Below are 27876 nucleotides of genomic sequence, written 5' to 3' on the forward strand. Positions count from 1 at the left end.
TCCCACATATAGCTTCAGGAAAATGTTCCTATATAGACAAGATAATGGCCAGTCATAAGAAAACAATCTATTATAAAATGTGATGGGAAATTACTTAAAGACTACTGGATGAGTTCAAAACTACATATAGAAGGTATGCTAGTAACCGCCCTAATTATAAAAAGTAAATTGTTAAAAATAATTTCAAATTTAAATATAATGAAAAGAGTAATTTAACCCTCAAGCAGAAACCTATCACTTTGACACTAACACAGAGTAGGCAAGAAGGAACATGGTTTATTTTTAGTGACAAATATAAGGTTTTGAAAGTATGCATCAAAAAAAAAAAATATCAGTTTGACCAGCTAAAAAGTAGATGTCTTTTACAGAAAAAAGTGTATAAGTATCTTTTTATGACCAATATTTCAAGGATTATTTCCACTCCATAACATCAATAACTCATTCTGCCAGTCAGGCAGTGAAGATATGGGCTCAGGATATCTGCGTGCGAAAAGTCATTAATTACACAGAACAGAAAAACTTCTACCAGAATAAGCATGCAAGAAAACCCCACTGCATACAACTGATCCTCTGAGAAGGAGAGAAAGGACAATGATGTGCCAAGAGAGACTGCCCTCAAATGCACTCTCTCTCAGGAATGAAATTCACTCTATTCTGAGATGTTGGGTAGCAACAAAACCTCCCTACCTGTTCTGAACACTGAAGCAAAAGAGCTAAAAAGATGAACACTGGTTTGCCCTAGTTTTGTATAAGCCTTTTATCTTACGAATGAAGCTATCTCCCAGCTTGAAGAACAATGGAAGAATAATCGAAAATGCAAAGGTGCAGAAGAAAAAAAAAGGTAATTTGTTCCCACGAAGGGCAAATACCGTCATGGACTGGGAACACCAGATCGGATGTAACCAGCCAAAGGAAAAATCATGGAAATTGGCAAAATGGATGTAGTGGTCTTCAAAACAATACTGGTTTTGTTATTTTCTCTGTTCTTGGGAGGACAGATGTCTGATATATTTATGCTGGTTTGTGAAATTCATTTTCTATGTGCTACTCCGACTGCTTGCTTCATTCTTGGTAACCCAGTTAGAGCTAGGCTTACAGGTACTCAGATAATATGAGAAACAGATATACCTACAAGCTTTATGAGTTTTGGTTTGTTTTTTTTTTAATTAGTCCATTTGGTTTTACAATTTCAAAAGGAATTGAACAAAAATGCTTAGGTGCTTTTAAAACCCCATTTTACACTTTTGATTAAATCTTTTAGAAGTGTCTCAAAAAAACTGCTAAATGAAGACGTAATGCCTCCTCATGTCAATGATCCACTATGAGAACAGATCCATTACTACAGCAACAGCCCTTAACAAGGGATTTATAAAACAAGCAGATAGACTAGTTCAAGAGAGTTCAGCAAAGGGAAGGCTGAATGCTTCTCTTGCTAGGAGCAATTTCTAAAAATTGTGAAGATCAAAATGCCTACCTGGCGCCAGGAGGCTATTCATTGGCATGGTCTATTGAGGGGATTGTACAACTATTTGGTTTTAAGAATGATCTATGGATATATTTCATTTTACTCTGGAAAGATGACTCTTCTGCAGCAGTATTTTCCAGTTTTTAACAATAAGTCCTGTTCTGCTCACAAATGCCATTTTGTCAAGTTTACAGCCCCAATCTACCACAGTATTTCAGCTGGGCTGCAAAGATCCCAAGTTGGGAACTGCCACATCCTCAGCTTTCCCAGCTTTGGTTTAGCTGTAAGAGCAAAAGTCAATACAGTCTGTCCTAGCTAAGGATTTAGTACAAGGATCTATAAAAATCCACACTATTGCATGCTCACATAAAGGTCAGCTTTTTAGGTTTCGTACATCACTGTTCCATTGATTTCAAACAAGCTATTACAATTCACGGAAGCTGAAGATCTTCAACTGGTTCCTGGCTTTTAACATAAAGAGCTGAAACACCTTCTGAAACATCTTTCAGCAAAACTTAATCATCATTTTTGCAAAAGAATGATAATGTAGCACCATCTTAACTGGGGCACTTTGATTAGAAGAAAAAATTGGTCATGAAATAATAATCTGACCCAATTTTGAGAAGTTTATACAAATGCATTATGCTGAGCACTAAACCTAGATACATAATTCAGATTACTGTGGATGACAGTGACGCAGTAAACATCAGATCATTCAGAAAGTAGCATGAAGTGAACATGATAGTCTTACTGTATGTCTGGTTACTGCAGTAACCAGTTCTCACATCTTATTTAGTGTGAACAGGTTTACAAATAATACCAAACCATGATATATAGGACTTTTTCACAATGGGGTATTTTGTTACCATCCCAGGTAAATATGCCCGAGTTGGTTGTTCCTGCTGAGTAATTGTATTATTGCTGTAACCACATTAACTTTTCCTCACCTCTAGGTACCTTCCACAGAGTTCAGTTGTCACCACCAGTCCTTTCCTGAGGATAGCTCTTTCGGCACTTTGTCTCTGTGGGTGACCTGTAGAGATCCTGCCTCACCACTACCATCCTTCAAAAGAGCCCTCCAGGCTGACCTCTCTTTTTCCCATGCGATTGTTTTCCGTTTGAAAAGTGTGACAGTCTGGAAATACACCCAAAGTCAGTCACATCCCATCTGCACTATTTGCACATCTCTGGGCGCTTGTGTCTGCTCTGAGATCTTTGCAGTCTTTCTGCTACCTGGCTGATTCACCCCCAAATATCTGCAGACAACCACACAGTGCCACTGGATAAAATCCCAAATATGTCCCACTGACTCTGAAGTCAGACTGCCAGGCACAGCAGAAGGTAAAATCTTTAGCGCCTATCTCTCCTTAGGCCTTGCTAACATCTCAGTTCCACAAAGTAAAATTGCCTCTATAGTACTATTTGTCTGAAACGCTTCTGAGTGTCCCAGCTGGACTGTTTTTTCTTGTCCAACGCGTCCCCTCTCTTCTCCACTGGAAGTGATCAGTGCTAGCATACAGACTAGACATTTGACAAATTAATTTCTTAAGTACTTTCCCAGCATCTGATCGCTGGTTTGGTGAATATCTGGTGTGAAATCAGATGGAAGAGCTACAAGCGACTAAGAAGTACAGATAATGTACAGAAATACTGTATGCAGCCACTAGAAGCCTTCATCTTCTTGTCTCAAAAATCTTTATACCTTTCTCTAAGGAACAGAATGTGAAATACTTGTACAAAAATTCAAATGTTTGAAAACCACATGAAATATAAAGGAAGAAGTTATATTAGGAACTGCACAAACTACTGGTACCAAACTTTATTCTGCTGTCTCTCATTATTACACCCATTCTGCGTATGTACACACAATTTGAAGAGCAGTAAGAATTGATTTTTGGTTAGGTATGTTGTAACCTACACTATCCACTTTTCCAGTAGTCCACAATTCCTTGTGATATAAATGCTCCTGCATAGTGGCAAAACCTGTGATGGGTCACCTTCAGGCAACAACTGCAAATGAAGGGTAACTATTCTCATGGCAGTACGCTGCAGCAGCCTCTGACTCAAATTCCTGTAACTCTTTACACCAACTAACACATTCAGCCAATCTATTATCCTTTTAAGTTGAGAGGAAAAGTAATGCATTCTCCTTTGTTTAAGGTTCAAAATAAATTACTGTGACACACTCCGCAAAAAATGAATGAGAGACTACGCAAGTGCCACTGACTTCAAATTACTTTTGGGGCTAAAATGATCAGTGTTGAACTCCACAGGTTTTTGAGATTGGACAAAGCATGCACTCCACTGTAACAGATGACTTAGAGCATTAAATGTGTTACTAACTGCCATCCAAAGTCATTTCTTGCTCTTCAAAGTGCCACTACCTTAAAAAAAAAAAAACAAACCAAAACTATAGGAGGGAACTTGTGTGGACTGTCTCCACTGAATTCTGCTTCTTTCACACATAAGTATTTATTGAGTCATTACAGGTGAAAGATGAGGTGCTGAGATGTGATGCTGGATAATACTCACAGCAACCGCCTCCAGGATTTGTTTAACGGCATCAGCAGCATCTCGTTCACTGTAGTAACCCTTTTCCACAATCCTACAGAAAAAGCAAGAAGAGAAATTGCGTTCAGGGTTATGCATTAAGGTAAATAAACTGTACTGGCAAAAGCTTCTTTTAAAAAATGAGCTAGAAACCTAATTTCACGGAATCGTGGAATCACAGAATTTTCAGAGTTGGAAGGGACCTCTAGAGATGATCTAGTCCAACTCCCCTGCCAAAGCAGGATTGCCCAGAGCACATTACTCAGGACTGCATCCAGGCGGGTCTTGAAAATCTCCAGGGAAGGGGACTCCACAACCTCCCTGGGCAGCCTGTGCCAGTGCTCTGTCACCCTCACCGTAAAGAAGATTTTCTGTGTATTTGAACGGAACTTCCTATGTTTTAACTTGTGCCCATTGCCCCTCATCCTGTTACTGGGAACCACTGAAAAGAGCCTGGCTCCATCCTCCTTCAATCCACCCTTTATATACTTGTATGCCATAATAAGGTCTCCCCTCAGCCTTCTCTTCTCCAGGCTAAAGAGTCCCAGCTCTCTCAGTCTTTCCTCATAAGGGAGATGCTCCAAGCCCTTCATCATCTTAGTTGCCCTTCGCTGCACTCTCTCCAGCAGTTCCCTGTCCCTCTTGAACTGGGGAGCCCAGAACCGGACACAGTATTCCAGTTGTGGCCTCACCAGTGCAGAGTAGAGGGGGAGAATGACCTCCCTCGACCTACTGCTCCCTATGCAGCCCAGGATGCCATTGGCCTCCCTGGCAACAAGGGCACATTGCTGGGCCATGGATAATTTACTATCTACCAGCACCCCCAGATTCTTCTCCTCTGAGCTACTTCCCAGCAGGTCCGCTCCTAACCTATACTGGTGCTTTGCATTCTTCCTCCCCAGGTGCAGGACCTTGCACTTGCTCTTGTTGAACCTCATTAGGTTCTTCTCTGCCCAGCTCTCCAACTGGGCAGCCAGTTTTGGCTACAGCTGAGCACTGCTCATGCAGCATCAAGTCTTTTCTGCTTCTCGCACTGCTGCAAGCTAGGAGTGCACAAGAAGTTGTGAGGGGACACGGCTGGGAAAGCTGACCCCAACTGACCACAGGGACATCCCATACTCAAGAATAAAAGCCGAGGGAAGAAGAAGGAAGGGGGGACATTTAGAATAATGGTGTTTGCCTTCCCCAGCAACCACTACATGTGATGGAGCCCTGCTTTCCTGGACATGGCTGAACACCTGCCCGCCGATGCGAAGCAGTGAATTAATTCCTTATTTTGCTTCATTTGCGCATTTACCTATTACACTGTCTTTATTTCAGCCTATGAGTTTTCTCACTGTTACCTTTCTGACTCTCTCCCCCATCCTACTGGGCGAAAGTGAGTGAGTGGCTGGCCACACTCTTCCCTATGCAGCCCAGAATGCCATTGGCCTTTTTGGCAACAATGGCACATTGCTGTCTCATGGATTTAAATTTAAATATGACCAAGACTCTGAAGTGCCCCCTAAAAAGCAGAAAACAACCCTTTTGCAATTTGATTACCTTTGTTAATGGTTACCTTTGATTCCCAGGAACCTTGATGGTTACCTTTGATTCCCAGTTAAATGAAAAACTGGAGATAAAATACCAACTAGGTAAGAAGCTCATCATATATACACATTCAGTTGAAAGCCTTTGGAATTTTCTAAAATTCAGGGAATCTGAATTACTCTTAGATAAAACTAGGTATCCTTTAGGAACTGTTTTTTCACTTCTATGTTTAACTTAAGCTTCCTCCCCGCCCTTATTTATTTAGTTACTTATTAAACAAAAGCACTGTGCTATGCACACACAGATCTGAATTATTCAAGAGAAAGGGTTGGTGTAAAAATTTACTAGCATCAAATTGTCCCTCAAGTATAATGGCCTGAAAAATTGTCTTTTTTTCCCCCAGTAGCTTTATAGTCAAAGAAACACTGTTTCATTAAAACTAAAACTACAGGGTTTTTTTCTTCTTAATGTAAATAGAAAGTATGTTATGTTTATTATGTACAGATGACACTTAATAGCTTGATCTTGTAAATATACTGACCATGTGCAGGTTATGTTGAGTTCAGCAACGTTTAAGACTTCTGAAGGTCCCAAAAACCTGGTTTTCTTTCTCCCTTTGCTCTTACATCAGTTTAATCTTGTACAAACAAACAAAACCTCAACTTTCCTCTTTAATACTGTTATCTCCCTGGAACCCTACCGTGATAATAACATTAAGAAAGAAAATACTTTTCTGTGTTAAGGTAATGTGCTGAAGTGGTGTACTTCAACATGTTGTGTGCTATGCTGCATGGAAAGGGCAGCAAGGGTTAATGCAGATTTCTGTGTTGGCCTCCTGAAGCCCAGCTGTGCTACTGCAGCTCTTTCAGAAGTACAACAGCAGTGGCACAGGGTCTGGACGACGGCTCAGGATTTGCATCGCATGTTCTGCGCATGTTCGCAAGAACTTCCATTGCAGAATGAAACATTATATAAACGCACAGTTCAGTTAAACAGTCAGCAAAAGATACAGATTTGCACAATGACATATAAGAAGTTAATAAAAGAAGGATCTACCATTAACACACGCTAATGCTCCATTTAAGACAACCAACAGTCTTTTTACTATTCTATTTAACTACACGCAGTATTTGTGAACTACAATAATTCTCCCTCAGAGATTTACCTTAAAGGTCAGATCTTTGACCTGGAGTTTCCATTTTTTACCATATTCATTTTTCAAATCCCAAGAAAACATAGACAGATGTTGTCTACAAACAGAACCTGTGGTGCCTGTGAGACATTTTATAAAATGATCTCCTGCAAGCACACAAGCCAGTTTAACAAAACAATGCTCTAAAATCACCATGAAGCAGGAGAACAAGAAGCCCTATAACATCTGAAGTCAAGAGTCACTGGAAAGTTCTTCTGCCTTAGGGTCCAGAAACAGACTCCGCTTGTGGCAAGAAGGGTATACTCCTTTCTCCCCACTTCCCCTGTTTTGCAGTATCTTGTAATCACTTCTCTTCTCTGAAATAACAGACTCACATTGAGCTACCTTCAATGCAACTCCTTACAGCTTTACAGAAGCTGACAGGAAAAATGTTGACTAATGTACGAATGAAAAGCATTACTACATACTCATTAGAAGATTAAGCAGAGTAAGAAACAATGCAAAGATAATAATCCACCAGAAACAGATGGAACAAGCATGGCATTGCAGAAAAGAGTCTATTCAGGGATATTCCTAACCAGGTGCAATTACTTTATCTTAACACCCTTTGTGTTCACAAATAACTAAATCTAATTCATGTGGAATCAGTAACAGCAAGCAATCCCTCTCAAGCAGTTCTTCTGTTTCACTATGATTTCTTGGCTGCATAATTATTTGGCCTTATTTCTTAAAGTTGTTTTTTCTGGCAGCCCTTCAGCTACCATCCCATATGCACTGCTTTACCTTCTTTGCATTTTTCTACCTCCAGCCCTTCCTATGCTTCGGTCATCAGGGAGAGCTTTACTTGAACTTACCACCACAAGGGTAAAACAAAGCAAATTTAAACAATGAGACATTATGTTAGGCTTTTAGTCCCAAGTCTAGGAAAAAAAATACAAAAAATCATAAATTACACAATAAAATGCTATGTTATGCTTGAAAGTAAGATTCCTCCTTGGCTATTTCAGGCTGAATCATCCTTCTCTGGTAGATCACATGGCGAGACCCGAGCCCCACTGACCCTCTTGCTTTGGTCTGGTTTGGCTTCCTCCTCCTTTTTAATTTAAATAAAGCATGCAGTGTCAGCCAGCAGGTTCCTGTCTGTAGCATTCATAAGCATTTCTGAGAACACAAACCTCATGCCCTCATCCCGCCTTCCCCCTTTTCTGCTGGTATTTTGGGTCCTACCTTGTTCCTCCAACCATGGCACAAGAGGCGGGTTAAAACACTCTCCTTCTTTTACAGGGTTCCATGTAATAAAGACATTCACATAATCATTCTGTTAAGCTTACAATCTTTAGTAGGGCACAGGAGATCGTAACAAAATTTCAAACTGAGTAACACCAGAAAGGCTGCTGTGATAGTTTGACCCTCCGCTTTCAAAATTTTGGGGCATATATTCCAGAACGCACCACAGGAAAGACAGGCATCACGAGGCTGCTGCTGGGGAAGTGCTCCACGTAGGCTGAGCTGCCAGGAGTGTGCCGGGTTTAATTCCACCAGTGCTCAGGCATACCTCACCTGGGAAGGGGGCCACCCTGCCCAAGCCTTGAGTCCGACAGCTGCAGGATGACCTTGTGCACCTGACTTCAGAAATGCGTGAAGCAGAAGGTTTTACGGTTTCAACAGCATTTTAAATTCTCTGCTTTTCCAATATAATGTGACTGAGATCAGAGAAATATGCGGCAATAGAGTTAAAATTTAATTTACATTTTTCCCTTTGTCCCTTTCTAATTTTACAGTATGGTAACCCGATATTTGTTCTTTCTTTTTCAAACAGATAAACCTGGGGTGGGGGTGGGGTGGAGGGTGTGAACACAGCTCTTACATGCAGCCATCTTCTTTGTATTTTCCTCCACTCAACAAAATCAAAGAAAAGATGAGGTTCTTAGCTTCCTGTCCATGCCTGACCAAAGCAGGAAAGAAAACCACCAAGAAAGATCAAAGAGATGCTCAAAACTACCCTCTTGATCACAGCGTGCGAAATCAGCCCACCCTGACTTAGACAACTATATGTTGATAAGCATAGGATACTGCTCTTGTTACTTACATTAAACATGAAACAGAAGAAGCTCACAGACACTGAAGATGAAGCCATTGTGAATTTACATTTTACGATAAATCCGTGTAATGAACCGTGGCCCATATTTCAGGACAGCAATAGAAACCAACTGTAGAATTATTGTGCAATGCACGTGACTCATTGGCTGATGTTACATGTGAATAACATGCACTGGCACAGCCAATTACAGCTTATGCCACCTGCAGTTAACTCTCTGTTTTTTCAGAAGTCTAGAATCCAGACTTATTCAGAATACAATTCTAATTCTTAATTAATAATAATTTAGCAAGTAGGAAACCTAATATTCTGTAACAGCAAAAAAATGAAAAAAGACATACTTCTTGCTAAAGATGAAAATTTATTTCTAAGGGCACTCTGCTTTAAAACTAAATCCTGGCTATTAGGCAGTTAGCAAGAGTACTAAAAGATTATCCTGTAGTTTAGGTCCTGTAATAATGCTCAGTGATCATTTGCATATCTATTTTTTGCATCCGCCCTGCAATAGTTTACATAAGACAAACGGTAGGTGTACCAGTTTGCTTTATTATAACAACACTCCTACCTGAGACCAATGAAGCTTCTTTACAAGGATTTTTCAATTTCAACCTGCAGATTAACAATGACTCATTGCCCTTTTTTCCATAATGGGAAGGAAACCTGCAGAAACATCTTATTTTGTTATTATGGAAGCAAAACCAATTATTTATACCTAGTTTACAGAATGATCTTTAAGAAAAGCATGGATGAAGAAAGATTAAACCTTTGTTGAGAGGACAGAAAGACAGGAACAGCAACAATAAGAAACTAATTAAATACCCTCTTTGATATGCAAATGAAAGAGCCAGGTAGGCCAAAAGAGTGCTGGAGAGAAAAAATGTGAGGAAGACAGCAGGGAACCCAGAAGAAGTGATACAGAAATGCTTAAAGTCAAAGAACAAAAGACCTTGCAGAAACACTGAATTTGGTGTTGCAAACATCCAGGAAATTCAAGACAGCGCTTGAAATCAAACATGACATTCTAGAGGAAGCAAAAATGTGATGGTAATGAAATAAGATTTGTATTCTCATCACATTCGTGTAAAATCACATTTTCATGCTTGCATGTACACATTTGTTGAAATATGCTGATTCTGTTGTTTACACTTGTACATGGCACATCTAACAAGAGTATGTACTGATGGACACCAAGCTACAGGTCTCCTGAAACACCACCTGATTTAACCTTGTCTTTCCAAGCACGTGTGAACATATTTGAGACAAATCCTCCTCTTTCTATACAGAGAAGCAGGGAAGTTCCTTCCCACGACGCTGGAGATGGAGATGCCCCCTGGGAACATCCCTGCTCCCCATGGTGCCGAGATGCACCCCTGCCTGCCTGCAGGGTCAGGTCACCCAGCACAGCCCACCCCACTGGGCACTCCGAACCAGAGCCCATGGCCGCCTCACCAAAGCTGCTGCTGAAGCTCAGAGGTGGAAAAGCCTTGGGGTCTGCAGGTAATGGAGCTATACAAAATTTAGTTCTGAGCAGAACCACCCTTAGTGCCACACTGCCCAGCAAGCCTGTGGAAATGGTATAACGTATTTCTTGTGATGCATGCTCTCTTATACCCAGCAGGTAGTTGAAATTTGGCAGCTTCCACGTGATCGTCAAACACACGTGTTTAGTAATTTGCCGTAATGCTTGCCAACTTCCATCCAGCTTTTCTGGCATTTCTGTTCCTTCTGAGTACTGCAAGTTTTTCGGCAACGTAAATCCTTTAGTTCTGCAGACAGTTTTCAGTGTAGCCTCTCTCTACCACAGAAGTACAATACTTGCTATGTTACTTACAGTGTTGCCATTATGCACATCTTCATCAGAGTCTATATCCGCAGATGCATAAATTCTTACCAGCGTTCACCAAATTTCTGCAGCCTGCAGTATAATTTGGGAACACCATGCACTGGATTTTACTCCTTTTGGGACATTCTTAGGACTTGGAACTGTGCCTTCATTCATTACATCTGTACGAAGCCACTGAAAGCAGTGGGATATCACAGTAAAGAGAGGTAGGTAGTGGCCACACTTGCTCTGCAGAAACTTTATTACTGGTAGGAAAAAAATAAAAGAGTGCAGTCCTGCAAAACTAAACACGTTTGATGTGAAAATCAATGAGGAAAGAGATGGGGGAATCCCAACGTGTCATTTTAGAATCCATTTTCAGAGCTGTATTAAAATTATATTGATATACAATTTTACAGATGACTGGAATACATGTATCTGGGGATTAATGACAAGCATGTTAGGCAGCAAGTGGAAACAATCAATCTTCTACAAAAACAAACAAGTGAACATTTCATCATGAAAAGAATAGGCTTTAGGTTTGATTTTTCAACTAGTAACAAAACAGAGGGCCGGGTCTCTCCAAATCCAGCAAGAGAAACGGCACTTGCACAGCTGCAGTGGTAAAAAAGGAATCAAAACCACCCAGCAACACAGAAGAAGCAACATGGAAGAGGAACCAAACGGTGCAAGAAATGGGCACTTTACCAGCTCCCTCACCCTGAACCCAAATTCTCTTTCTCTTTTGTTTTTCTTGGGTATGGGAATCCAGTGCAATAACTATTCCTGCAATTTTAAACACAAGCTGTTTTCTTGACTCCTTGTGATTAAGAAAATTTGAAGTCTTACCCACTTTATGAAACTTACTTTTTCCTCCCCCACACTGTAAATGGCCTAGTTCTCCTATTCTTAGCTTTACTTCCCTGCTTCCCTCCCACACGGGCCACTGTACCCATCCTCCAGCCTTGCCTGAAATCTGAGCAGGTACAGTCTGTGACTTGCTTCCCTTTATCTCAGATTGGTTAGTGCACTTAAGTTTTATACTAATCAATCTAAACAGTTACTCTAAAATTTGCAATATCTAGCCACTTTTTAATATTGCTACTATAAACACTATTTCTCCACACTGTGGAATTGGTTGCATTTTGCTGCTAGGTGAATCTAGAAACTTGTCATGTAGCTTGCAAAAGGCCTGCTATATCTATTTAGCCATCCAAAACAGAATTTTTTTTTATTACTTTATCAGTTTCCAACATTGTTTCTCTTTACTTTCTTCATGCGGTGTCTGTATTTGCTTTTAGATCATTCTTTATAAATATCACAATATCAAAAAAAAGACATCACTGTTTTTAGGGTCATTTTCATTCTGCCTCTAGCTGGCTTTTATCCAAAATTCTTGTACCACATCTTACATGTGGGCTGCATCCCATTACATCATGTGCAGTCTCAGGCAAGACATTGGCCTATATAAAACCAAGATCTGTTCCAATGCCAGTATGTGCTAAAAATTATTTTTTAATATCTGGTTCTGTATAATAAATGTTAATTTACCTAAAATTCTTTGGTTGTCATGGAGATTTTTTTCTGTACATATTTACTTAATTCTTATGTAAATTCTTATATTTCATTAAAATGAAATTAAGATTTCTACAATGTAAAGTGAGACTGAAAATTATCAGAAACAGGAAAAGAAAATGACATCACTCTATTAAACAGCAAAAAGGTTTCCACAAAGAACATCTCAATGAATGATTCACAGCTCTACCGGCTTATACCTGTACCGAGGTGTTTCCAATTGCTTGTTGTTTTGATGCATTTGTTTAGTTAAAAAGTAAGGTTTCTCTCTAAGTATTTATATATTTTCCATACTACAGCATTGAAGAGGAATAAATATAAAAAGAGCATTTCTGATTCAATTTGATGATTGTCCCTTATTTTACAACCATTTTCATAATTCAGTGCAGACTAGCTGTTACTGTCACAAATGACTCAAACTGCCTGCCCATAATCTGAAGGAGGATAATGGCAAATACAGAACTGGGTTTGGATCTGACTCCAAGTCAAACAAACTAGACTTTTTTTACTCAATACCTTGTTTAGAAATTAAATGCAGCATTGCAATCATTCAGGAAAACTATTTTCCCCCCATTATTATTAAGTACGAGGCAGTTTCGGATAAATGTGGCATGCAGGAGACTTTAGAGAAAGATTGCATATTTCTTGTATCTCATACTACAGTTCGTTTTCCCCTCTTTAACTTTCTTTCTACTTCCTACTCAGCACTTCTATAGCACCCACAGAACTAGAAAAATCTTGTAGGAAAATCAGGAATCAAAAGCCTGGGAAAGACTAAATAAATGGCCACACCTTCAAAAGCAGCAATCACCCAGGTGTCTGCAGTGAAATTAGTATGAACAGTTCAGTGCTCACCATTTTCAAAATGCCAGGTTCATCTTTCAGGAGCTTAATTTCAGGAGACGATTTTAAAAATAGCAGTCTTTGTTTCTAAGGGTCGTGAAAACGCAGCGCTCATGAACCAGCAGCTCAAACTTCTCTCTCAAACAAAAATTTCTGTGTCACTGACTGCATGAAGCAACACAAAAAAAATGAATTATTTCAGAGTTCCTGTCTGGTGAGCAACAGGGAGGGGGCAAAGAGAAGGATCACTGGCAGCTTGCAAAGGAGGCAGTAGCCTGGGGAGGGGGAAAGAGCAGCACTGAAGGCACTGATGAAGCCACCCTGCCAAGAATTGGTGAGGCTTCCACTGCATTTCTTTGTCTATCTAAGGATACCACATTATAAGAATGGTATGGGAATGTGGAAGAAGTTCAACAGACAGTAACTAAGACATAGAAAACACAACTGGGGACAAAACACTGCAGGGACGGCAAATATATAGTCTTCTGCAGTCCTCCACTGCGTGAGAATTTGCTATGAAGAAGGAAGTAATCACCTTCTCTCTACGTGCTGGGGACAAGACAAACAGATTTTGGCCAAATCTGCAGAAGGAAAGTTGTTCCTAATATTGTATCTAATTACCAGTCTGGAGAGCCACTGGAATAGCCTACATAAGAAGATTACAGAGGTGTTTAAGAAACAACACCCATAATGTTGGAACCCCAATGACGGTTGAAGGATACTGCCTGCGCTCGGGTGAACAACCTGCTCACTCCAGCTCTCCATGCCAAACCAGCACAGCTGTAGCTGCCATGATGTTTTAAAAACATTGCCCAGGAGCTCACTCTGGCACATCGCTCGCTTCCCAACAAGAGTGAAACAAACGGACATCAAATTCTGAAACTGGTCACTGCTTGCATAACGTGCATTGTGCACATAGAATCATAGAATCATAGAATTAGTGAGGTTGGAAGGGACCTTTAAGATCATCAAGTCCAACCGTTAACCTACCCTGATAAAAACACCACCACTTCTAAACCATGTCCCTAAGCACCTTATCTACCCTTTTCTTAAACACCTCCAGGGATGGTGAATCCACCACCTCTCTGGGCAGCCTATTCCAATGTTTAATAACCCTTTCAGTGAAAAAATGCTTCCTAATATCCAATCTAAACCTGCCCTGACATAACTTGAACCCATTTCCTCTTGTCCTATCACTTGTCGCCAGGAAGAAGAGGTCAGCTCCCATCTCTCTAAAACCTCCTTTCAGGTAGTTGTAGAGGGTGATAACGTCTCCCCTCAGCCTCCTCTTCTCCAGGCTAAACAACCCCAGATCCCTCAGTCGTTCCTCATAAGGTTTGTCCTCCAGACCCTTCACCAGCTTTGTAGCCCTTCTCTGGACACGCTCCAACACCTCAATGTCCTTCTTGTAGTGAGGGGCCCAAAACTGAACACAGTACTCGAGGTGAGGCCTCACCAGTGCCGAGTACAGGGGGATGATTACTTCCCCAGTCCGGCTCACCACACTATTCCTGATGCAGGCCAGGATGGTGTTGGCCTTCTTGGCTGCCTGGGCACACTGCTGGCTCATGCTCAGCCGGCTGTCCACCAACACCCCCAGGTCCTTTTCTGCCAGGCAGCTTTCGAGCCACTCCGCCCCCAGTCTGTAGCACTGCATGGGGTTGTTGTGACCCAAATGCAGGACCCGACACTTGGCCTTGTTGAACCTCATACCATTATACATATCCCTGTATGTCACAATTTGCAGGAGCATTCCCATTATCGTTAGTCAGCTCAGGATTACTTCAAGTTCACCTGTTCCAGTCCTCCTTTTTCAGCCTTGGCATCTCTTAAAGCGTGTGTATGTGTGACACATTCCTCAATCCAGTAGCTAAAGTGCGACGTTGAACTGAGAAGTACATTATCTAAAAAGCATTTGCTTTTCAGGCTTTCAAAAAGAAAAAAACTTAATTATCATTTAGTACAAACATTTTGGTGCTCTGAATATTTAGGATAACTGTACTTTGTCCTAAAACATTTTGGCTTCCCTTTATATTCGTGGCATAACGTACATAGAAAAAGCAACGAGAAACAAAATGTACAAGTATTCACAGCCCTAACTGATTTTATAATTTCAGGAACGATGTTGAATTCAAGGCATAGCAGACACACCATTAGCTCTCGGGTCAGTCAGAGACTCCCTGTATACATATATGTAGGCTACAGCTATATAGGCTGTAGGTATAAATACCTCAACTTGTCATCTGCACAGAGCTGTTAAAACCTCTGCACTTCAAACAAATATGAAAGCTAAATTTGAGGAAATCAGCCAAGGCTCAATCAGCTTCCTATTTAATTTAACAGGTGTATCTCTCCTAGTTTGTTTGGCACCCAGACCATGTATGTCTATATTACAACATTGAGGCTGTGGCAGAAAACTGAGAATACATATGTCAGAGATGCTATAATCACAAGAAATCTTGATATTAACAATACCTAACAAACTAAAGAGCTTCACAGGTATTGATGCGTCCTACCTCCAAAAGGCTTGCCCAGCTCCCAAAGTGGGCTAGTAACATACAGGTTGGTCCCAACAAGGACATACCCATGCTAACAATTCCTGCAAAGTTATCTCAAGCAATAACAAAAGGCAAAAGGACATTTCAAATGAAAATGTTTTAAGTGAAAAGCCTTCCACAGTGGAGTTAAGAACCAGGCAAGCTTTAATGTCACATCAGTTCTCATTTAGAGAGTGGCAGGAAGCCAGCCAGTATTATAATTGCACCATCATCATTGCCTGAGTCGTTTAGTCATTTATAAAGCTGTAAGTGTGTTCCCTCTGGCGCCTGGTGTTTCACCTAATTCTAAGTGCATACTCTGACCACACCATAAGTAGTATCCTATGCACAAACATTTACAAAAAGTCATTTATGTCCCTCATCTTGAGGAGAATGTTGTAGCTGGTAGATACTGACTTACTTAGAATAATTCTGTCCAGTGATGGAAAATAAAGCGCTGAACACAGAAAAGTCTAAAGGCATTATTACATCTCTGTACAGGAAGGAAATACCAAATTACATTGGAAAGGCTACAAATGAGCATTCACACACACTTCTTTATTCTTAAATTACTGGTTTTTATCCTTACTGCAGCTGAAATGAAGGGACACTAAATGAGCTATTATGACATCAAGGAGCACTTTTACCACTGCTAATTTGTGTGTTGTCTTCTGATTTCAGAGAATAGGGCATAACTGGTGTAGTCAAGTCAGACCACTTTGGTTTTTTGCCAGTCCTGAGTCGGGAGCTGTAACTTGCTCACGTGAAATAGAGTCCAAAGGACTGTTCTGGCCCCTGTTCGGAAAACAGACTGCCACCACAAAGTGAGACCAGAGCTCAGAAACAAATAAAAGATGATACTCTGCCACTACTTTATAAAAGACCCCCACTTTAGTGACTGATTAATCCCTTGACTCTTTTTGATGTCCCTTAGCAATTCTAATTTCTGTAAGCAGAAACAAGAAAGTGTGTGCCTGAAGCCTGGGAACACTTCAGGAAATTTTGTCCGTAAGAGGTAATCATTCCCACATCTCTTAAAAAGGCGAGTTCTTTAGAACAAGTAATTAATATTTTTGTTAATGTAAAATCCATAAAGGAAGACCATATCAGCTTGAATCTGTATTTCAGAGGAAATTATATGAAACCTGCAATGTAAGTGCGTCAAGAGACTGTCAGCCATAAGTGGTATTTTTAGACAATGTTTGGTGCAGTTATTAATAAGATGGAGGAAGAAAAAGAGTTTGTGGTCGAAATGCCAAAGTACAGACAAGGAGAATGTATGGATTTACGTTATCACTTGAAGCTGAAAAAAGAAAGTGTCTAACAAAAACTATTCTTATCAATCTGCAGGTATTCTGACTGAAATGAAGTTAGAGAAGAGTTGACGTTTTTGCTGAAATTAATATTTGGAAAAGTCATATATTGGTGATTCAGCTGAGAGGCAATAGATACGAATAAAAAGACCAACTTCAAAAAAAGTTAGCCCACAGAAGACAGATATCAGACTTCACTGCACTGCAAGACCTATTACTGCCTGTAACAATAAAGAGGTTAATTGTCAGAAGCAAAGCCAGATCAACAAAGTGACTAAGAATCTGATGAAATACACCATGCAACAGAAAAGAACGTCAAAGTTAACAGTACCAAGAAATTACATTTAAGTAAAGAACAATGAAGGGACAGAGGGCAAAAGGAAGAGGCAAGAGAAAAATATGACTGAACCAAGCTTAAGAAGAATCATTATTCTAAAAGGGAAGAACTACAAATAAAATTGAAGGGGTAATAATCAAAGGGGTTAACACATAAAAGTGAGGCAACTGTCCACATAGCTAATCACATCTTCCAGCAGTTTATGGCTTAGCGATTATTAGCAAAAATGTGTTAAAAAGCAATTAGTTTGAGAAACAATTTGCCTATACAAATGACATCAATCTATTTTTTTCCCAGGAAAACTATATCAATTTTTGTGATGTCAGTTCATGCTACATTCCCTCATGGGCACTGCATTTAAACTCTTTTTTTCCACTGTGATCTTCAATTCATATTAAAATATTAGATTCAGTTTATTTGAGCTCAGATTCAGTCCCGTCTATCTAAAAGCACCCAGAGGGTTAATTCCATCAACTCTGCCTCTAGCTTTCTCCTGTTAAATAGAGAAGAGCTGAAATGGAGAGAAGCTTTTTGATTATAAATCTGCCATTTAAAAGTACCCAGATAAGGTTTATTACTTTATTCTGTATGCAGAATATGATGTCATCCAAAAACTTAACAAACCCAAATTTCATTATGTCTTTCCACCACTCAAACTTCTCGTGTAAAAAGATGTGTCTGTGGTCTGAAATATGGCTCTGCAATACTCTTCATAAGAAGACGAGGTAAAAAGGAAGATACGAGAGGGATGAAAACAGACATTTGCCTGCCACTTTGCTCCCAGTCCTGAACTTTCCTATCCACAAGCGTAGTGGAAACACTGTCCTTTAAAGACTGTTCAAATGTTAGAGTAATCACTCTGCCAGGCATTTGAATAGCTGTGCTCATTTCGGGGTTTTGTTTTCCAGCTAGCTAGAGCCATACCAGACTTTCGTCCCCCGGGACTCTGTCAAAACACTGCTGGTTTAAATGCACTTCAACCATGCATGTGTGTTTTAAACACGCAGGAACGGAAGAGGAGGACTAAGCAAATGTCAAAGTCCTATGTGCCTCCACAGGGCTGGAGACACAGCATCTGGTAAGAACTAGAATATCGGTCAATTTAGATCCAATGTAGTTCTCTCTGAGTCTTGGTCAGTTCATCCATCGGTCCGTCTTACTTCAAAAGCTCTTTGTCACTGCTCACTTACTGGGTCGGCAAAAAACATCATGCGAACTGGCAATAAGTATTCAAATTTAAACAAACTTCTCCAACTTAGTGTAGAGTTATATTTGTTATGTTTGGGGTGGCAGAATATTGAATGTCAGGGTATGACCTACAATGTAATTTATGAAGTCTGGGAAACCAATTTCTTTTTAAAAATACAACTAAACCCAACCTCATTGCAGCTGTATTAATTCAGATGTGTAACTGATACTTTTGTTTGAATTTATCTCCTTTTGGGTAACACAACTGAAAAATTGTCATAATAAAAGCTCATTTTAGCAATAATGTGGATGATTTGACAGAAATATTAAATATGGTCAAGGAAGCAAATAATTTTATTACCCAGAACTTTTATGTTAGAGTGGCATGAAACCAGCAGCACATCAACAATGCTAATAGAATTCTAGAAAACTAATCAGATCTTGGATATTTATAAAATCATCTTCATGATAAGGGGAACATGTACGTGAAAGAACTTACTCATCTGCAGCTCAAATGCTATTCAAAATAAGAATGGACATCTGTGATGGCAGAAAACTAGACCAATAAAATAGTCTGTATAAAAAGTACCGGCATATTTGCCAGAATTAGCAGTAACAGTAACAGCAATGAAGATGTTTACAGTAAGGAGAAAAGATGCTTTTGTATAACAGCTCTAGTCGTATCATTTGCTGACAGCTAATTTGAAAGAGGCGTAAGAGTAACTCCTCCAAGGTACAAAAGTTGCTTTGCTGCCTGTGTATGGACAGTGGTTTATAAAGTCAGGTAGCTGTACAGCAAGCACATAAGGTCCTCCAAACCCTAGGGGTGCTCCCTGGCCACGATGGAGACTCATTTGCCCACATCTTCTTTGTACAGGGTTGTGCCTCCAGGACAGCCATAGGGTGGATCTCAAGACAGGGTCACAGCTCTCCCTCCACATCTGACACAACCCCACTGCCCAGCAGGAGATTTTCCAGGGTCGTTTTGCTTTCTCCTGGGACGGGAGTCACGCAAGCAAAGAAGAGAGAGTACACAAGGCCTCTCTGTAAGTCAGGAGGTTTCCTTCATGCATGGTAAAAAGATGTGTGGATTGAAAAGATTAAGCATGGGAGGGGAAGTCTGCCCTAAGGCAGAAAGCTACCACTAACACTCAGAGGACAGCCATTGTATAGCAAAACCCAAGTGTCAATCCTTCAGCCCAGCTGAAAGAGAGGAAAGGGAGAGCTAACGCTGAACTGGATTGACTAGTGCAAAACATCTTGGCTCCGTATTCCCATTAAATTTTTTTTGATTTAAGGTTGAAGAGTGAATTCACACTCCTATTGCTAGTTTAACATCTGAAAATAGCTTTTTGTGGTTTTTGTTACGTTGGTTGCTTTTTTTTCCAAATCACAGATCGGAGAGGACTGTATTGCCAAAGTTTCCAGTTCTGTTGCATATGGACAAAAGGAGGATGCTGAATTTGGAAGACCTCTGTAGTATTAGTGCTCATTCATAGCATCACAAGGGGGCACCGCAATTCTATTAAGCGATTAAACAGTTTTGCTTCTGGTCAGGCAATGCCGGACAGCTCGTCCCAGCCAAACTACTGGATAAAGCATACAATTTGGGGGAAAGATCAATCTGAGAGCTCGAATCCCATAATCACTGCTGAGTATAGATTACAGAATGTTGAAAATGTCATAATATTAAATCCTACTTCCATGAAATAATGCAATTCCCCATCCTGGATCCCATGGAGTCTTTTATCTTCAGTTCTTCTACCGCACAGATGGCTGTTGCTCAGGAACCAATGATTTCACTGGCATATTTGCGTTTTCCCTTTAATTCTTCTCATTAAAGATTCCTGTAGAGTACCCAGCCTTCCTGAAAACCACCCAGTCTGAAACCACGTGGATATATAGAGGGCTATGTGAAAGGTAAGGCATCTTGTGCAGGGTCCTCTCTAGCTCAGGACTGGGCGCTCACTGGTCGTTTAACTTGCAGCACATTTCTCCCCATTGTTTTGTCTGAGTATTCAGAGGGTAGGCACCTTTCTCCTGCTGAAGTAAAGATGTTACAGGAGGAGCTGCTTTTGTTATTATTGTTCAGAAATAGTTCATCTCAAGGTTGTAGCCATGACCATGGTACAAAAAAAGTATGCTTTTGTTTTCTCAAGTCAAATACTGTATAACGGTCCTCTAAATTACTAAACTCTAATTACAGAAGAAGGAAGATCAGAAAACCTGTCCTTGTATTAGTTGGAAATCACCAATGCCAGTGAATTAATTGATTTACTCAAGCCAGTATCAAATGTTTTTTGTATCTTCTCTTGCTCTGAAAAACCAAATCCCTACCAGTAAAATATCGTCCCAGCAGTATCACAGTATTTCACTTTATGCATAGGCACCTACACCACAAGCATATGCAGTCTTATAAGCAACACTTTCAGAACTCAACAGTTGTCTTGCAGAACCTTTGTAACAAACCCAGAGATTTTATAAATACAGTGAATACCAAAGAGAATTTCTTTTTTTTTTTGCTCTGCTTACCGATTTTGTATCTGACATAAGACCGTCCTCCTGGCAGGCTGATTGCCTCCTACGATATTTTATGATGACCCATCAATGCAATTTTGCCAGGTTTTCCTGCCTTTTGTCTGCTCTAGTGCACTCTGATGCTATGCACCTGCTGAGCACCTTCCTTCAATACCGTGTGCTCTTCAGAATTTACTGACAATTTCCTCTATTTTCAACTCATGTATCCTTTCCAAAAAAATCTCATGATAATCACATTTCCAAACACATTTTTTAAGCCAATTCCCGCAGATATTTACTTGTGTGAATAAACCATATTCTGATGAAATAATTCCAGTAATTACTAACACAGAGATTATGTGCAGAGAAGAAATCTGTAACATCCTTGGGGAAGGTACTGAGCGAGGTGTGTAGAAGTAACTTACCTGTCAAATAGTTCTCCACCTGTGACCAATTCCAGAACAAGACTGATTTCTGTGGGGGTTTCAAATATCTCCTTCAGTTTTATCTGGTAAAGATAACAAAAAAGGATTCCGTTTGCTTATTTGTCTTTTTGCTGAGCATATCACAGGTCCAACAACAGGAAACAGAACACAGTCAATAAAGCAGAGGATGGTACCAACTGTGGTGTGTCATTTACCTGGCACTTGAGCAAGTTATTGCATATGTTCTCTCCCACTCCCCTCTTTTTGGCTAGCTTTATCTCCTTTGCATTCCCTTTTTTTGTTGTTGTTATTTTCATACTCCTCACACCTCAGCAACCTCTGTGTAACAGAGGAGTTTAAGAAGCTGCTTTCGTTAGTGCTTGTCAACACCTGTCTGCCAACCTTTCAGAATAACTGAATGTAAGACCTTCCTCACCCTCCAAGGACTGACAACACCAACTTCCTCTTTCATTTACAGAACTTCTTTTGCGTAGTTCCTCACTCAACTCTGTCAGAACATCAATAATTTATTTTAAAGGGTAAGTATAATTCAGCAGTCTTCCATAATGAGCTGCTAACACGCTCATGAGGAGAACGCAAAGCTTTAATCCAGGACCCTCCCAGGTCTGTATAGGTGAACCACAACAGTCATCTCTCAGGAACAGAAAGAATTTAATAAAAAAAAAAAAAACCAAAGGTACAAACATGGAGTGAAAGAAGAAGGCTAAACTTACAATGTTTGGATGAGAAAGGCGAAGAAGAACTCCAATTTCTGTGCGGACAATTTTCTTGTCTACCTGGTTAAAAGTGGGGAGGGAAAAAGTGAAAAACATATCTCTATGCTCACCATAGAAACTTACAGCTGCATCACAGGAAAATACATATGAACAGCATTTCTAGATCTCCTAGGAGAGTAAGTTGATGCGATACATACAAGTCAAATATACTGTAAGGAGTAATTTTCCTTTAACAAGAGACAGCTACTATAACAGAAAACATCTGTATCTAGCAAAATGACTACAAATGTACATGTAAGTCACACAAGAGGTGGAATATAGGAAAGACATCTGGAAAAGGTGCTAAATTCCTATTTTTCCTCAAGTTCTGCCCTTGTCTATTGCTACTTATGTTGGTTCAGTTTATGCCAGGATAGCTTCCTTTTGACACACTGTTCAGCAGCTGTACTGGAAAAAGGTTTCTGCATCTAGGATGTGTGCATTAGAACAAAAAAACGATGCAAAGGTCAAACACCCCCAGCCACAGACAGGGTATAAGGTTTAACTTTAACTCGATTCAGATATATCTAACAGAATGGTCCACTGATGCAAAAGACTACCCGTTTGCTTAAATCTCTCAGAGGATTACCCCTTCCCTTTCCTTCCCTTCTCAAACTGCAGTCTGTAACAACCCAGGCACAACCCATGTCCTGTTGGGGGACATGGTCCTTCCTCACAAGAAATGCAGACCTAGGGAGTATTTTGCTCAGGAAAGACAACCACAGCTGTCCTAGAATTGTCCTAAGCAAGCAAGAAAGGAAAATGCTCGTAAGCAAATTATGCATGATTTTATCTTGCTAAGGCAATTAATACATTTGTGATGAAACTATTTGGTTTGCAAATATTCTCACAAACCCTAGAGAAATCCTACACTGATGACAATTATAAACACATTTCTTCTACAGCACTCTTCATCTCAGGGGTTACAAAATGAATGAGAGTTAGCAAGTTAAGTCACTAGCTGTTTCCAAACTGATGACACAAATGACATTTTGAAGGGGGGATTGTGTGGTATTTTTAGTGGAGGCTTTGTTTTGGTTTTGTTTTTTTTTACACCATATGGGAAATGAACAGTCATAATACATAAACCTTCAAAAGGGACATAAAACTACCTTCAAATTCCTAGTGAGGAAGACAGACGCTTAAAAAAAAGACGCACACACCCCTTTTTTTTTTATCACCTGAAAGAAGAGATACACTTCTCAGTATTAAATTTTTTCCAGCAACAACAAAATGCAAGTATCAGTCACATTCAGAACTACAGGATAGGCAGAATTTGATTCTCCCCTTGCGTCAATCAGGAATGATTCCAGGTTAGTAATGCCACAGTGCTCTGACAGTGGTGTAAGAGTGGAGAACTAGAGCCCTTAGGGATTTCTTGAAACTCATTGACATTTAACCTCTTTTAGTGGCTCTGCCAGAAAGCAAAACGAAAGCAACAAAAACCAACTTTGGACAGATTCAGTGCATGTGAGAAGCAGCAGAAAGCAAAAATCAAAAAGGAATGAAATATTCCATTACCTGACCACCTAACTGGAGGTAAAGAACACGGTCAATAAGTAAATCTTCACAGGTAAACACCTGCCCTGGGATCAAACACAGGACCCTTTAAGCTCCGTTGGCCATCACAGGCTTTCTAAACTTTACTGCTTTCTGCTCCAAATGCAGGTGTTTCTTTGCTCTTGCCTGCTACATAAATACTGAGCAGCAGGTTTGAAGAATGGTTTCCTGTGCAGTTTTCCTAAAATGCTGTGAGCACCAGGCTGTGGTCTTACTCGGTTTCAACATCCCCTTGGCATCGATGCTGTTATTCAACTCTGGGTTACTTCAGTGAGGCAAACGCACAGCCAGGGGCTCCAAAACTCACTGCTGGGGTAGCAAGGGGCTCTTGATGACTCAGAGAGTAATATGCATCTGGACTGTTTTCATGTCCTTTGCACCTCAGACAGGATCAGAAAAAATGATGTACAATATTGCATGGACAGTCATTTCCTCCAGAGAGCTGTTTAAACTGAGCAGTGTAACTTATTCAAAAGCACCACTACAAACTGAACAACCTACAGTTTGTTTTCTGCAGTTTTGAAAACGTTTGCGCATCAAGCATGCCTGGCAACAAGCATGGAAAAGGCTGTCCAAACTCTGAAGATGCTTCCTTTTGGCACTGAGCAGTCACAACTGAGAAACTATAGAGGTCCCCCTCTCATCTTGCAGGTGGCAACAAATTAGGTGAAAAAGTGAACTGAGACTTGGTTTCAGGTCCTTGCTTTCCTAGATGCTTACTCTGCAACCACAGGCGAGTGAGTCCCTCTGTGATCCAGTTCCTGACCTGACACAAACCAGTAGACCTTCATCATACTTCCTCAGGTGGTGGTATGAGGAAAAGGTACGCAAAAATTCAAGATGCTAAGATGCAATGGCGAACACAACACAGAGAAACACTTAGGAGTGTTACATATTTATAAGCATCCTGGAAAGTGGCTATGGGGATAGATTTTACAACAGAAGCATGCACGTATAAGTGATACGAATCATTCCAGAGTAAAAGCAGCGGCATATGTAGTCATGGCATTTTATTACAGACATCCTGTTTTATCACTTTTATTTTCGTACCTTCTTCTACACTAAATGTAGAACCATACCAACACTTATCTTGTTTCAGCTCCTTCCAACAAAATGTACCTACTTATATCAGGGCCAAACTTGGCCTATTTTTAGTTTGGGCAGGAGTATCAGCAATTCAACTACTTATATTCCTGACAGAAATCATTTGATAGGAAGACAGGCAGGCATTTTGCTCTATAGAGTATGTTGCTAGAGTAACAAATTTTAAAACTCGGATCGTTTAACCAAAATATCCTATTACCACAAATGTTTGGGCAAATTAAGTATGTTTGGCTCCACAGTATGCTTCAGTAAGCAAACCAGGAGCTGTGACTGTAGCACAGGTAAGCACCTGCATGTTGGCTTTAATCTAACTACAGGACGTACCTGTGGCAGCAAAGATCCAGAGACCTGAACTTGGGAGCAAGAGGCAGTCTGAGAACCCAGTGCACTGAACTGAAATGTCTATCTGTACTGCAGAAGGACACATGGCTTTGCAGTGTTACCTGTGATCGCTAGATAAATGGTAGCATGCTGCGTGCGCTTAAAACTGCAATCACATGTCCTCTTTACAGACAGACACACATAGGATTAACAGCATTAATGGAGTACTTCATACAGTCAAGCCCCAGGAAGTCAGGACAGCATTTGCAAGTGTGGGTTAATGAAATTATCCACCCCCTTAATTTATATTAAACCATATGATCCTATGATTTACATAAAAAAGGTAATTATTCCTGGATTATTCCTAGTATTTCATCTCTCCAGTTATTTCACTTCTCTAGAATTAGGCATTTTTCTACTTTATAGATAGGTGTCTACAAACACTGTGTCTTTGAAATCTGATCCCGGTCATGCAGTGAAGAACCACTAAGTTTATAATCAGTCTATTTCTGATTTTAAAATTTCAGACTATTTTGACAAAGGAAAGGCCTGGAAAAATCCACAATGAAAGCCGAGATTCTTCCATGTTTCCATGCCCTGAGATGGTGAGGTGGAGTGATGCTACAACCCCCTGAGACATGAAAGTGTTGCTTCTGTCCAAATTAAATGAAACGAGATAAAATTAACTGTTACTGTAAACAGATTATTCCAGCTGCTGCCTTGCAAGATCATATGCCATCCTGAAAACAGGTGGCCAACAGATGTGCAGACTCCTGAAACTTAGTAGAGAGCAAGAAGTACATTCCTTGTCCTGTAAGTCCAGTCTCTGCTGCCCTCCTTCCCCAGGGCACTGTGGACACGGAGAGGCACATCTGGCCAGATGTGACCACCACACAGGTTGGGTGACGATGCTGCGTCCAGGCAAGTGGTGCAAAGCAGCCAATGCAAACAGCTCTCGAGGAGCTTCACAGGACTGCCCACATCAGGGAGAATGTTCAGTCCAGTTCTGCACAGCTCCTTATTTAATATCCCACTTATTGACTCACATGAACACCTCTAATTTGAGCAATGAATGCTTTATTGAACCAGCAGGTCAGGCTCTGGGCATGTATTTCTCTGCACTTACAGGGAGCATGCTGCAAATCATTATTGGCTTGCTACCACACTCTATTAAAAGTGCTTCCAAGACACAATTTTTATGTTTGTCTCAGCTAAAGTACCTGCTCTGCAGCCTAACCCTTTCTGTATTTTATGGAGTCAACTGCTAATTACCATTTATAACTTTGCCATTATTTTGTCTTCTCACAGTTAAGTTGAAATATTAAAACCTATACATAGACTACCCACAAGCAGAGCTGCCAAATCCTTGGCAGTCTAAAAGGTCTGTTCCCAATTGTCACAACTACATACAGGGTTGCTGGATTACCCAGGTTCTCTTGAAAGGTTTCAAGAAAAAAAGAAATTAGTTTGAATTTAAAGCTTGAATTTAAATAAATCTTCCAAAGAAGATTCAAAGTACATGTTTTCTATACAGTTTTAAGTTTTGCTTTTTAATTTCAGAATGTCCTGGGTAACGGGAATTCCAGTTTCTGCCCAGCTCATATATCGAATATCTTCTCAGAATATCTTTCAGTCAAGACTTCTGGGTTAAGACACTCTAAAGAAGACTTCTGAATGTGCTTTTTCATCTGTATAAAGCTGGGTAGTACTGCTCATTTCATGCATGGTGTACATATCAAAGCAAGATACGGATGTCAGTCTTCACTATAAGTGATAAAGAATCTTGGGGGAAACAAAAAGTGATATGACAGAAAAAATTCCAGAACAAATGAAAATATATGCTTTGTATGTGACCCAGTCTATCTCTCTGAGTTACTCTGGTGCAATTCAGTAACCAGCACGGCAGCAGACAGAAGGTAAAAGCAGAATTCAAAAAACCTGACCCTTCTGAATGAAAGGATACTTCTTTGTTCCAACTAGGGCATTTATTTAACACCTGCTTCAGGTGATTTTATTCTTTGCATGACCTTTTTTTTTGAATGAAAATAAGAGTTTCTCCAGTAAAAAACTCCTCCTATGTTTTAGGGACTGCTCTTGCTGGGACATTGCTTGACCTTCTCAGCAAGGTCAGCAGCTTTCTCTTTGTATGGCAGCAACTTTGTACTCCTAATGGACTATTATCTTTTTTTTTTTTTAACACAAAAAAGGTTGAAAATAATTTATTTTTTTTATTATTATTTTAAGCTTAGCAGACAATTCTGGCTCTATCTCCATTCAAGCTGAACATGAGGTCCCTGAAGAACACATCAAACAATACAATAAAGCACAGCAGTAATTGCACAGCCCTGCGGTGTTTTCCATAAACTCAGCAGGGAGTTTTCACTCTGTAGGTTACTGCGAATTTTTATTTTGAGTCTCCATAACTAAACTTGTATTCTGAATGGAAAGAAAATAGACTACTCGGTATTAGAGCAACTATTTTCTGTGCACATGTCCACACTTCCAATTTGCAGCTATAATCCTTCAATTGATGCATATTCTTCAGACTGACCACACTTGCATGGAACTACAGCAAGTTACATCAGTGTGCTTGCATTTGTCCCGTTACATGCCTGAAAGTCTGTTTCTACATGCAAACCTGCTGGCTGCAAATACAGACTAGCTGGGCTTGTACAACCATATGCTTTTAAAGAATGAAAGAGAAATGCCTTATCTGTATATGATAGAATCATAGAATCATAGAATTGTCTAGGTTGGAAGAG

The 27876-nt window shown here is 40.1% G+C and overlaps 1 protein-coding gene across 1 annotated transcript in view; it reads right to left on the reverse strand.

Annotated features, from left to right (window-relative positions):
• Positions 1-27876, reverse strand: part of CAMK4 (calcium/calmodulin dependent protein kinase IV) — a gene marked incomplete at both ends in the record, with an annotated part of 170047 nt that overhangs the window by 55916 nt on the left and 86255 nt on the right. Inside the window, 3 exons of the mRNA XM_082497511.1 lie at positions 3998-4070; positions 21354-21436; positions 22088-22150. Coding sequence (XP_082353637.1) covers positions 3998-4070; positions 21354-21436; positions 22088-22150 — 219 coding nt within the window. The remainder of the gene's footprint in view (positions 1-3997; positions 4071-21353; positions 21437-22087; positions 22151-27876) is intronic.

This window comes from Vanellus vanellus, assembly GCF_965231255.1.
Source record: "Vanellus vanellus genome assembly, chromosome: Z".
Lineage (NCBI taxonomy): Eukaryota > Metazoa > Chordata > Aves > Charadriiformes > Charadriidae > Vanellus > Vanellus vanellus.